This window comes from Phymastichus coffea, unplaced genomic scaffold, assembly GCF_024137745.1.
Source record: "Phymastichus coffea isolate CEN01 unplaced genomic scaffold, Cenicafe_Pcof_1.1 PCOF00024, whole genome shotgun sequence".
Classification (NCBI taxonomy): domain Eukaryota; kingdom Metazoa; phylum Arthropoda; class Insecta; order Hymenoptera; family Eulophidae; genus Phymastichus; species Phymastichus coffea.
Genome location: NW_026706835.1, coordinates 2,415,672 through 2,429,164, shown reverse-complemented (window position 1 = coordinate 2,429,164; position 13,493 = coordinate 2,415,672). Strand labels below are relative to the sequence as shown.

Sequence of the window (13,493 nt, the reverse complement as noted above, 5' to 3'; positions counted from 1 at the left end):
CAGACGCACATTCTCTTCTTCTCCTCTGTATATTAGACGCACGTTTGGTATTCCCCTCTCGCGCCGAACGAAAATGTGCGTCAGCTTCGGTGCTTTGGCCACTACGGGGCGCTCGAACCAGTAACATTTGTCGGGCACGCTCGGAAGCATTACCGTCAGCAATCTCCCTACTAATCTCTGGTCTCTGGTAGTTATCAGCATGTCATCAATGTCATCTATTCATATGTCAAAATTCCGTGTCATTTCTAAATATCTAAATCCTTCTAAAAACAGCCAAAGGAGTTTATTTTAGTTGAAGTAAATAAATTTTAAACTAAAAAAAATGAACCAAGCTAAAGTTTTAAATTTGATGTCAAAAATAAATTTTAGAATATTTCCAAAGGCGCGTAACCTTAAAAATGTTGATGGACCCGAAGGAAGAATTTTGAAGTTACAAAAGTCAATGACAGCTCTTTTAAAATATGAAAGAATAGAGATGAACTATAATCGCGCTGATGAAACTAGAGGTTACATTGAACTGGTCAGTAATCAAAATCGGTAATAATTAAATGAGCTGCGATCATATTTTGTCAATATATTCGATAGATCTTTCTGAATTTTGATCATGAGCAAGAGTAATATATTTATTGACGTAATTTAAATTGCAATCAATATACATACAACGTACCGTTTATTTTGATCTAAAATAAAGTATTTAACTGATGTAGTCAATGGTTGTTGATTTGTAAAACAAAAACCACTAAGTAATAAGAAATCTTTGTAGTACTTGTTTTTGGATATGAAACATCAGAGTTATAACATTAGTGAAACAACTTCTGAATAACTTCTGCATTATTTATTTCAAAATATTTAATTCCACAATTTCACTACACATTCCAAATATTTATAAATAAGACACATTTTTCCTGGCTATCAGTCTTTATTATATGTAATATAATAAATTTTATTTATTGATTTATTTGATAAAAAGAACATTGATCAGTTGCACAAATGCAACCATCAAGGCATTTATAATGATGTTAAGTTTTTGTTCTAAGTTTTGGTAAAACATAATGTATAGTAAAAGTAAAATTAATTAATTACTATTAATAAAGTTATACATGGTATTTTACAAAACTGATGATACATTATATGTAAACATAGTAGGTTACCAGTAATAACAAAATAGATAATTGGCCTTTCCATTGATAGGTTTACTACAAAATATGAACAGTTCTAATACAATTAACTGATTATTATTAGTAATATACTCATACTTTTATTTTATGGTCATTTTTCAATTTTGGACATTTAATTACAAAGGCCAAAGGGTGTTGTAATATTTTATTGACACTATATGATCTCTATTTTGATTCAGAATCTTTTTAAACCTAATAATTTGAAATTCTTTCATTTTATTTTAATGTTATACTTTATATATAAATTTTACAATTCATCACAATCATAGAAAAGTGATTCACCTACAAAAGTTTAATTAAAACTCAAAGAATAGTTTGTGTGTGTGTGTGTATGTATGTATGGGTATATGATAAAAGTTTCTTTGTTAATAATTTTAAAACTTAATTTTGTAAACATTGCACTTATTAAAAAATTGTTTTAATGGTATTATCCCATGTTATTGTATTATAATTTATCAAACTATGGATGTATATGTAATTTATATGATTAATTAATAGCTGTTTTAAAATTAAAATTAACTCCATTTCAATTTAAAGTTAATTATTCTTGAAAAAATATTTCATATGTCCTGTTATCTTCAGTAATCTATTTTATATTCTAATTTCAACCTGTTATGGTACACTATCTCTTTAGCTATCAAAAGTGAAATAAACAGTTTTCTCTGTACTTATTATTAGTTATTATTTGCAAGCCAGTTAGCTAGTTAACCATTCATTCATTTTTACAAATGTTCTTTCCCATTTATGATTATTTGTTATTAAAGCAGTATCATTCACATGAGATAAAACTGAATCAGGAAGCATGTGTATCACAACAGCTATCTTAGTAACAGATTATTGTCATTGATAACTTAATAACTGTAAATTATACCCTGAAAAACACCAATGTTTACTTCGTTATAACTGTCTGTATTTCCAGTCTGTACTCTTTGCTGTATCTCAGCCATGTAGCTTTTAATAATGATTAAGGACATTCTTTTATGCAATACCTATAACATTTTTGTAATAGAATTTTGTGGTCAAAAGTATTGAATACTTTTGCCAAATCTAAAATATCATAATCATAGGAATACAGTCATTTAAGTTGCCGTTTAAATTATATCAGTTAATCTTATTAAAGGATCTTTGATTTTAATATTTTTTAATTTTAATTTTTAATTTTTTAAAAATTTATATTGTCTTGGATATTTTGTTCTCATTGACAAAGTTATATAATATGTTATAATCAATTTTTTTCAAATACTTTTGCTCTATTTTAAATAAAAAAACTTGTTATATTGGGAATAAATGAAATTGACCTAGAATTTTCAATCTTTAATTTCTCTATAGCTTTATAAGTTGGAATAACTACAGCTTTTTTAAAGCGTTAGACTGAATTTCTTGACTTATACAGTTGTTGAAAACTAGTTTTATATCTATTGAATCAACTATTGTTTTTAATACCATGGCATTTACTGAATCAATACCTCCAATTAATTTTCATTCTATTAATTTAATTTTAATTCTATTAATAATCCCACTGAAAATAAATATACAAGTTTTGTATAGAATATATATAAAATTTTTATACACTTTGTGTAATATTCGTACAAAAGTCATACAAAGTTTGTATTCAATAATCGACTTTTTGCTAAAAATTGAATAAATAAATAATATTCGCATATTTAGAGAAAATAATGTGAGCAATTTAAAAAAAATGAACTACATATGAAAAATGAAATAAATAAAATAAATATTAACCTGACCGAGATTTGAAATTGAAACCTTCATTATCAGACTTTGAACTTTACCAATGTGCTACCAATGACTTTTACAATACATATAATTTTTGTTCTACTAGTGATATCTAGCGCATTCCACACACTATTTTTATAAAATTTTTTTGTTATTTATTACATTATTTTAACTTTTTACATGACAACTTTGAGATTCTAATGTTACAAAGGCTTGAACATATTTCGTAAGATAACTGTTTAAAATACACTATGCTTTGGTATACGCTAATGAATAGAAATAGAATTTGCACCCATTTTTTTCACAAAACCAATGATCTTTTACTCATTTAAGATATATTGGAAAAGTTATAGAAGCGATTAATTATACTATCATACAATAATAAACTTTACAAGCACAATAGTAATGGTTACGATCCCAGTTTTATATTAGTATGAGTAATACATTTCTAATATCGTGCCCTGTTTATTCCCTCGTTAAAGACACGTGAATCTTTTTCAAATTTAATGGATTTAATACTTTGATGATTAGTTTCCGTTACCTGCATACCTTTTAATTTACAATTTACAAAGGATAAAAATGTATTATCCTTCATTTTATTCTATTCATTTCTCTCTTTTTCAACCAAATTTTAAAACAATATATATCCATTTTAATCTTATAGATTGTTATAAAATTATTGATTTGCACTAAAAATATCAAATATAATTTCTTGAGTTCTTTGTCACGGAATTCGCTCTCATCGAAACAAAAAAGTAAGTTTTTGGCGTCCAAACGGTAGGTGAGGCAGGTCACGCTTAAGCAAATGATCTTCTCTACATTAATCTATAGAGATGATAGGCGAACTTCTGAACTAAGTGCTGCTGCTTCCGTGCCAAGCCTGAGGTCCTTTATGAGGCTGATTGCTGATTAAGAAGTTTCGGAGAAAAATGAAGACACTAAAGGTTGAGGCAAAAAAAGTACACTTCTATGAAAACAGCCGCACAAATGTACAGGCTCCAAATGCCACAGCTGTGGAGGAAAAGGAGCGATTCATCCAGAAAGCAGAGAATAAACGCGTGTGAGTGCAAGGCTGGCGCTATTTCAACTAAACTAGACTCGGAGGTTCTTTACTCTCGTCCGTTCGAGGCATTAGCGTCTGCTTACGCGGCTGGCCGGGAGGCTGGAACATGCCGTCATCTGCCAGGGAAGATGAGCTAGGCGGCTCGGGCACCACACCCACTCCCCCCTGGAGGTTGGTTGGCTCGCAAGTAACCCAGGCAGTAACCCGGGAGAACGGTTTCCTGGATAGCTGGGTCAACAGAATCAAAATGGATCCGGCGAGGTGGGCTAGTTACGGCCAACAGGTCGTCATCCGCAACATAGCCGGCTACGAGGAGAGAGGACGAGACAATGGAGGGACTGCCATCGACGTCAATGATGAACCCAGAGTCGTCAAGTAAGTCTTTCAATGATTCGGTTAGGGACGGTGCAAGGAGAACATAAGGGCGGTTTGACAGCAGCGACGAGCTTGAAGACGTGCCAGCAGAAGTGTCAAATACTAGTTGGCCGGGGCTGCTCCAAGATCACGTTTGAAAGTTGTCCGAAGTCCCAGTAGCACCGTAGATAGAATGTCCAACAAGGGAACGGTAGCATGACAAGTGAGGGCTGCTTTTGACTTGCGGTGCCATCGCTCCGCCATGCCGTTTCCCTGGGAGTGGTAGGGAGTCGTCTTGAAGCGAGAGGCACCAATCAGCTTTGCTAGGGCAGCAAACAGGCCGGACTCGAATTGAAAATCTTGATCAGTGGTGATCGTAAGTGGTGTGCAGAAAAGAGCAATCCACTCCCTGTAGAAAGCGAAGGAGACGGTTTCTGTCGTCATATTATTGAAAGGAACTGCGTGCGGCCACCTAGAAAACCTGTCGATGATTGTAAGGTAGTACCTACATTCTCTTACGAGTGGCATGGTAACGTGGTCCAAATGAACGTGGTTAAAGCGGGCTTCTGGCATTTTTATGTGAATTGGGCGAGTGCGGGTATGCCTGTTGATTTTCGAACGTTGACACGGGATTCACTCTCGCACCCAGCGTCGATCATCCTTCTTGGTGCCGGTCCAAACAAATTTTTCTTTTAGTTGCCTACAGGTTTCGCGGCCTCTCGAATAGGAGGGGCCGTACATGATATCAAAGGCAACTTTGTGGAGAAGAGTAGGAAAATAAGAACGAACCACACGAGAGGATACGCCGCAGATAATACGGTGACCGTCGATGAAAATCAGCTAGAATCTTAGGGAAGATGTAGCTACAAGTAGGGCCGCTGAGTGCTCGGCTTGAGCAGAGCTGATGGTCTCAGGGTCAAGTTTCGACGGTATGGAGATGGTGTTAATGCGTGAGAGAGCATCGGCGACAAAATTTTCATCTCCTGGAATGCGTACAATATTAATGCAGAATTGACCAATACGAGGTGTGTTCAAAAAGTAAGGTGACTTTGTATTTTTAAGAAAAAATATTTATTTATTTATCAATATTTATGTTGTCCCCTTCAAAGTAATCCCCCTCAGATACAATACACTTATGCCAACGGTTTTTCCAATCCTCAAAGCACTTCTCATAAGCATTTCGGTATAGCCTTGAGCTCTTCCAGCGATGCAGTCTTTATCACTTCAATCGTTGCAAATCTCCGTCCTTTCATTAGTCTCTTTAGTTTTGGAAACAAGAAAAAGTCAAATGGAGCCAAATCCGGTGAATATGGTGGCTGAGGCATGATTGTGGTGTTGTTTTTGGCCAAAAAATCTCTCACAAGCAAAGATGAGTGAGCAGGGGCATTATCGTGATGCAAAAGCCATGAATTGTTTTTCCACAATTCTGGGCGTTTTCTTCGTATTGCTTCTTGCAAACGACGCATAACTTCAAGATAATACTGCTTATTGACCGTACGTCCATATGGTAAGAACTCCTGATGCACCACGCCATGGTAATCGAAGAAAACAGTGAGCAAAACTTTGACATTTGATCGAACTTAGCGTGCTTTTTCGGTCTTGGCTCATCTGGGCTCTTCCATTGGGACGATTGGACTTTGGTTTCGATATCATAACCATATACCCATGATTCGTCACCAGTTATGACCCTTTTGAGTAAATCTGGGTCGTCGTTGACGTCATTCAACAGTTCTTGAGCTATTTATCTTGAGACGATTCTTTTGGTCAAAATTTAGCAATTTCGGAACAAACTTCGCTGACACACGTCTCATGCCCAAAACGTTAGAAAAAATTTTATGGCACGAGCCAAGCGATATACCAACATCCTCAGCAACTTCTCTAGTAGTGATTCGACGATTTTCCAGAACAATTTTCTTCACTGCTTGAACGTTTTCATCAGTTGTTGACGTGCTTGGGCGTCCAGAGCGAGGCTCGTCATTGGCATCTTCCCGGCCATCTTGGAAGAGTTTGTACCACTTATAAACATTTTTTTTACTCAGAACAGTTTCACCGTATGCCGCCGTCAACATTTCAAGTGTTTCGGAACACTTTATTTTATTTTTTACACAAAATTTGATGCAAATCCTTTGATCCATATTTTTCGATAGCAAGAAATCGCCAAGCGCGCAAAACACTTATAACCTTTACGCCTCTCACAACCAAACAAAAAATGCTATACACTTGAAACTTGGTACAGATGTTCGGGAAGAGTGTACCAACTTAACAAAACAAATAAATCGATAATCGAAAGTACGTTGCCCGTGAAATTTGAAAAGTCACCTTACTTTTTGAACATACCTCGTATAGTCTAGCTGTTGAATGCCTTTTATGGGTGTTGCTAGAAAGCTTTGACGAGAGGCTTGTGATCTATGCAAATCGTGAATCCCCTTCCTTCGACGATATGGACAAAATGTTTGACGGCCGTAAAGATCCCTAGAAATTCGTGGTCGACTGTATTTCTGTTCGTCAGGCGACAACTTTTTTTGGAGAAAAAACTAAGCGGACGACTACAGTCGTCGACAAGATGCTCGAGCGATCCGCCAAGTGCCGTTTATGAGGCATTGGTAACGAGGAAAATAGGCGCGTCTGGGTCCAAGAAACTCGTGAAGGAAGCACTAGCAACGGCGATACTAGATGCTTCAAACGCCTCGAGCAGCTCAGAGGTCCAATTGATGGGACTCACATCTTTCCTTTTGGCCCTGCTGAGTTGGTTGTTGAGAGGAGCTTGCGCCTGGGCCGCATGCGGCATGTGGTGTCGGAAGTAGATTATTATGTCGAGAAAGCGCTTGAGCTCCCAGAGCGAATTTGGCCTGGGGTCGTAGAGGATGTTATTGACCTTCTCTGGCGGTGGCTGGAAACCTCTTGCGTTAACCACAAAACCGAGGAATATAACCTCCTTTGCGAAGGCACACTTGTCCCAATTGGGTTGCAGCTGTTAGTTAAGAGGATGTCGAGCACGATGCAAAGATGCTTCAAATGCTCTTCCAGGATGGTAAGAAGTAATTCGTCAATGTAGATAGAGATGAATTCCAAGTATCCCAGGATTCTGTGCATAAATCTCTGGAATATCTGCATTGCGTTGTTGAGCGCGAATGGCATACCCAGGAACTCGAAGAGTCCAAATAGGATAGTTACTGCAGTTTTCTTGACGTCTTCGTCCTCGACCGAGATCTGGAAGTAAGCTCTTTTGAGATTGATTGTAGAAAAAACCGTTTTTCCATGAAGTTGCATCAGAAGGTCGATAATCCGAAGGATTGGATATTTGTCGGGTACCATCTGTGCGTTAAGGTTCCGGAAGTCGCCAGTAACCCGATACTTTCCGGCACTCGAAGAGACGATGGCTGGTATAGAAGCTGCTAGAAGGCTTGACGATTCTCATTTATTGCAGGAGGCTGAACTCTGCCTTTGCGACCTTCAGCTTTTTTCCCAGAAATTAACGAGGTCGGCAAAAAGTATGGCGGACCAGTTGTTACTATGTGATGTCTAACCGGAGCTGACGGGTCCGCGATGAGACTGTCTATGGCTGTGTAGCGGTTAAAGAAATCCATGATTAGCTCCTTCACGTTATGATTGATTACTTGTTAACAAAACTGGGTTGGAGCTGGAAATGGAGTGATCAGCTGTCCACTTGATTTGTCCAGGGGACCAGGAAAGTGAAATTTCATCGAAAAGGCGGCGGCGGCGCTTGAGGTCCAGCTGAAGGTCATGAAACGAGAGAAAGTCAGCTCCTAGAATGGGCGTCTTGACTTCTGCTACGATGAAGGATTACGGTAGCGCACGGTCGAGACCAAGGTCGAGCTGGACGGTTTTTCGTCCGAAAATGAAAATTGACGAGCCATTAGCGAGTGAGCTTCAGTCCGTCTTCAAATTGAGCAGCAACATGTTTTGGGCGGGGCAAAATTGACACAACCGATCCGGAGTTAACCAGAAAGCGCGTGCTTGAAGAGCGGTTCATCACATTGAGCCGGTTCTCTCTCTCTCCAAGGCTTGGTTTTAGCAGGTTGAGCGGAACGGATGCTGCCGCGTGTTCTTTGATCAAGCAGTAGCTAGCTGTTTAAACTTGACGATGTGGGTTGATGAGGAAGACCATCGATACCAAGTCAGGCGCAGGGCAGGTTGCACCTCGAAGCAGCCGCGCCGAAGCGGTTGTGGTAGGAGCAGGTCCCGTTCATATGCGGCCTTGATCTGGATGGCGAGCGTCTTCTTTTGTGGTCAGGTTGGCCGGTTTGGCCAGCTGTGCAGGAGCGGCTTGACAGGCTACTTATCTGGATAAGGATTTCTCTCGAAACTGAAATTAGTTCAGCTAATAAATTTCTTAAGTCGAGAAAATCGGTGACGCGCGGTTGCATCGCCTGAACGGCAGGAGCCGAGTCAACGGACAGGAGAGTGGGTGGCGCGCCTGAGTCCAGGATAGCGTCAGCTGCATCTAAGAGCTCCTGCAGCGTGCTCTTTGGCTTAAAAATCTTGAGCAGGTTACGGGCGTGCAGCGGCAAGAGAGTGAGCTATCTAGTTTTCAGTAGCTCCTCTGTAGCATGTTCGCTTGAGAGCTCAGTCATTTGCCTATATAATTGCGAAGGCTTCTTGTAGCCAAGCTGGATGCTGGTGAACATCTGTTTGATCTTCTTGGCTGAATCAGCTAGGCGAGCGAGAATGCACGCCTTGAGCGTTTCGTACTTGTTAGACTCTGGAGGGTTGGGTTGGGTGCGGGTTCGGGTTACGAATCAAGTCCATAACTTTGTCGAGCGCCACCTCATTCAGGACTCGAACAACCATGTTGAACTTCGAGTCGTCGCTCTTGATGCGACGAACGTCAAAATCGGCTTCGGGCTTGAAGAACCACAGGTTCGGTTGACTTGACCAGAAATAGGGAAACTTGACTTGGAGATCATATTAAGGTTTTCTTCAGTATCATACATGTCGCTTTCTGCGTCAAACATTAGACGACGATCAGTCGTCGAAGGGAGAATTTGGATTGATGAGATAGGTGAACGAGAGGTATTTCGAACAAAACATCCGCCCGCGTTGTCGTCAAGTTGACTATCGCCGGAAAGTTTTCTATCCGACTCGCTGGAATGACCGCACAAAATCGAGTCGGGGTCACTGCTATAATCCCAAAATCCGTGTTTCTCTAGTTGAAGAACTATTTCTGTTTGACTGAGGAAACGGCGTGTCATCCGTACTAACGCTTATCTAACCAAATCTGGATGCTTCTCAAAGGTCTTTGTTACTAGTATCACGTCATCTCAATATTTAGTCACATAAGGTTCAAAACTCGAATTGAATAACGCATCTATGAGCCTTACGAATATGGCCGGCGCAGTAACTAGCTCCAATATCATGTAGTTGCACATCCAGAATCTGCAATCTAGAGCGCTGAAAGCCGCGTACTGCTTGCTTTCTTTTTGCACCCAGATCCCAATTACGTGAAACCCGTTCTAGATTTTCCAACTCCACGGAACATCAAGTAGCAACAAGTAGCTGCATCGATTTCTGAGTATGTGAGGAAGGTACTCCAGGTTCATCGAGCACGAGTTACATCTGAAGGTACTCCTAACAAAGCTGTTGTACAAGAACGAGGCATGGCACTGAGATTCCGAGCAGCAAGATGCGTTCGACTCACTGAAGCGAGCACTAATAAAAGACCCAGTGCTGGTGAGCCTAAACAGGGTGTTCTACAAGGTCTGTCCCAAAAGTATCCGACGTACCTCGATTTTTCGGTCCTTAACTCTTTTAAGGGCACTTTTTTCTGCTGCACTTATCCCGAACCCGAAAGTGTATATAAAGGTTTTCGGGGTCACTGATTACGAATCTAAAGTCCAATTTTCAAAATTCAAAATGGCAGATCCAATATGGCGTCTTTTAATACTCAGAAAACCGCAATTCTAACTTAAAATAACCGCCATATTGGGCCATATCGGGTCCGCCATTTTGATTTTCCAAATTCTGATACCGAATTCGCAATCAGTGCCTTCAAAAGCCCTTTTCTATACATTTTTGTATAATTATCTTGAAAACTCTGTCCAAGACCAAATTTATTTGAAAAAAATGAAAATGTTCCGTCTTTGATTGTTTATAAATAATTGAATAAATAAATTTTCAAATTTTTAATCAAAGTATTACGAAGCCTAAGTACTAATGATAATATAGAAATTTATTCGAGAGTGATTGAGCTCAAAACGGTCGCGCTATGGATAAAAAACTGAAAAAATTTATGTGTCTCATATATGATACGCTGCCCCTGAAAGGGTTAAAAGGCCGCATGTCGATGTACAACTTGTACGTTCCATCCTACTTCTTGTAACGATCCTATTTATGAGCTCCTGAACCATTTTCTCGGTTTTTCACTGTATCACGGCAATTCGTCAAAGTCGCGAATCTATGTCTACTAATTAGTATAGAGATCGGCGCCACCTCATGTATTATATGATTGTGTTAAAGCAAGAATCAAATTTCATGACCATATAAGGATCGTGACATCACTCTACTTATAGATATAGATATGCCGATTTTTATTGCTCAATTAAAATACGTTAACGATAGTAATTTCAATGAACTAAAGTATTTTTTGTGTTAATTTTGCTGCATAGATTACAATTATTATGTTTTGAAATGTTTAAAACTCTTAAATATTATTGAATTTTAATGTGTAAATTTCATTTATTTATAATTTTACAAATATTAATTATCGTAATAAAACGAATATTCCGAGTTCGAAATGACAATCTTAGAAACGTGAGTAAAAATTCGTTTCATTGATTTCAACTTAGTTACGATTGTTATCAATAAATACAAAATTAATAATTTACTTAAACAAATAAAATAAGATGAATCGAAAGCGTTAATTCTGTACATACTGACAAAATTGTTAGAACTGATTACTATTAATTAGCCGATTTTATATTTACATTATAAAATTTGGCCATAAACGAAAATTAATTATTATTCAAATATCATTAAACGATTTAACTATTTCTTATTTATAATTACTTCTACAAGCGATATGTAAAAAATTATATGTAAAAAATTTCAATTATTTTATTGTAAATTTTGCGCTATTAAATTAACTAACTTTGTTAGTTAATAATTGTTAATTACGTTTTTTGCAATAATTCTGATTTATGCCTAAATTACTTATAATAATTTTGTTGCTTCTCGACGTTGGCTTCCATTGCCCTGTTGACTACCCGCGGATGTGTTGGCTGCATAAAATTTTACACCAGGCATATCCCACCGCTAAGTGATCCCTGTTATCATTGCTTTCATTGGGGGCGAAGTGTTACGCAGGAGATTGCTTCAACATTATATCGCCGTTTTAATGCCGCAATTTGGTTGTGCCCTGCCTATCGCCCTGTAAGTGCTTGTTCATGCTACTACCGAAATGCGCCCACAAGCTTTCGTTAGGGAAGGTCCTTCCAACAGCGTTTTTATCTCAGATGAGCACGTCGCCCTCGATAAAATCAGCTGAATAGAGCGGCGGCTCATGTATCGACCGCTCCCGTGACAGGAACTCGTGATAAGTCTTGTCCTGGATGGCTTGAAGTTCACCCTCCGTATTGAGGTCATATGCTCGCAGGTACCGGAACAGCTCTTCCCTTGGGATCGACAAGATGTGCTCCTTGAGCCCGCATATCTCTGAGAGTTTCGATACGCGACACATATAAAGTTCCGGTGCGTATTACAGCGGTATCCTATTTTAAATCCAAAATCAATAAGTGTACTGAGGGTGCAAATGAATAAAGATAAATAAAGTAAAATGAGACAACGAAACGCGACAAGAACAAAAAAGAAACAAGATCGACACCAAATTAAAAAAACAACGAAACAACTGTAACAAAAACAGGCTCATTTTCTGCACGCATGCGAGAGAAACAAAAAAAATACGAAAAGAAAAACAAAGAAGAGTAAAACTCGACAACGTGAGGAAAAATGGTCGAAATGCAAGATCGAAAAATGAAATACAGAAGTAGGATAAAAAGCGGAAAACCAATAGTGCATTAGTCATGCGTCCGAGCTCAAGTACACCCACAATAGCTCCATATAATGTGGAAGTTATGAACTTATTTTTGCGCATTCTCGTTCCGTTAGTACTGGGGATACCGCGCTGGTAGATCTCGAGCGCAACGACGACATTTATAATAATAATTAACGTTGATAAAAAACCACACACATATGTATGCAAGTTAATACGCAGTCTAGTGCACTGAAATGCAGCCGAGTGCACGTAAGTATGTAAAGTGCTAGCAATCCGAAAAAGCAACCGGTCACTCTAGGGATACGATTGTTTCACACTCGATGCAAAGGCAACATGCACTTGAACAATGCGATTTCGTCTTGATTATTGCTTGAATTGCTGCACACCCGTTGCTTATTTACATCTGCAAATACCGAACTCTCTGTTTATTGTCCGATTAACCAACGGCCGCGTCTCGACAAGAACAACACTTAATCCGCAACGGTCACTTTGTGAAAATTATTTAGCCAATTTATTTTTCCCAACGGATAATAAAGGACAATAAATTTCGTGTTCACATGAAATACGAAATAAAAGATAAAAAGAAACGAAACTGTATAACTTCTTTTTTATCGCTAAGAACAGCTTTGATCCCGGGAAATCAGGGATGAGCGAAAAGAAGCAGACACGCGTGGATCAAAATTCAGAAATGCGTTTTTGCGTAATATTTATGTTAATACAAATTTACATTTCGTATGTTTGACGCGTTTTACCTTCACAACGGTTTTCTAGAATATGTGATATTTTTTGTTGGTTGTTTCCACTCGATCCACGGCGACTTGCGACACCGTGGTGGGCACGATAGTTTCCCGGTTGACGACGAAAATCGTTCCGAACGGCTATCGTTAACACTGCTGGGCTTTACATCGAATTTTCTAGCGTCAGTAGTCCTTTGCATCTTCCACTGGTGAAGAAGAAGCGGAGCCGTTGCCGTTGGGCCGGTGCTGAACGGTTTTCCCAAGCTGATGCGCACCGTTCAACATCTGGCATATTACTTGATTCTAGTCCCCTCTCAGCCTTCGCATTGAAAAAGCGCTCGTTACAATTGATCGGAAATCGCGAACTCATCAATCTTCAAACCTAACACGCGCAGCTAATCGAGCACAAAAGGGAT

General features: G+C 38.6%; 1 protein-coding gene across 1 annotated transcript in view; it reads left to right on the top strand.

The window, feature by feature from the left end:
- The first annotated feature begins 200 nt into the window (after window positions 1-200).
- Window positions 201-13,493, top strand: part of LOC131675497 (large ribosomal subunit protein bL17m) — a 143,806-nt gene continuing 130,513 nt past the window's right edge. The window contains exon 1 of the mRNA XM_058954497.1: window positions 201-520. Within this exon, the coding sequence (XP_058810480.1) occupies window positions 323-520 (198 nt within the window). The 5' untranslated portion in view covers window positions 201-322. The remainder of the gene's footprint in view (window positions 521-13,493) is intronic.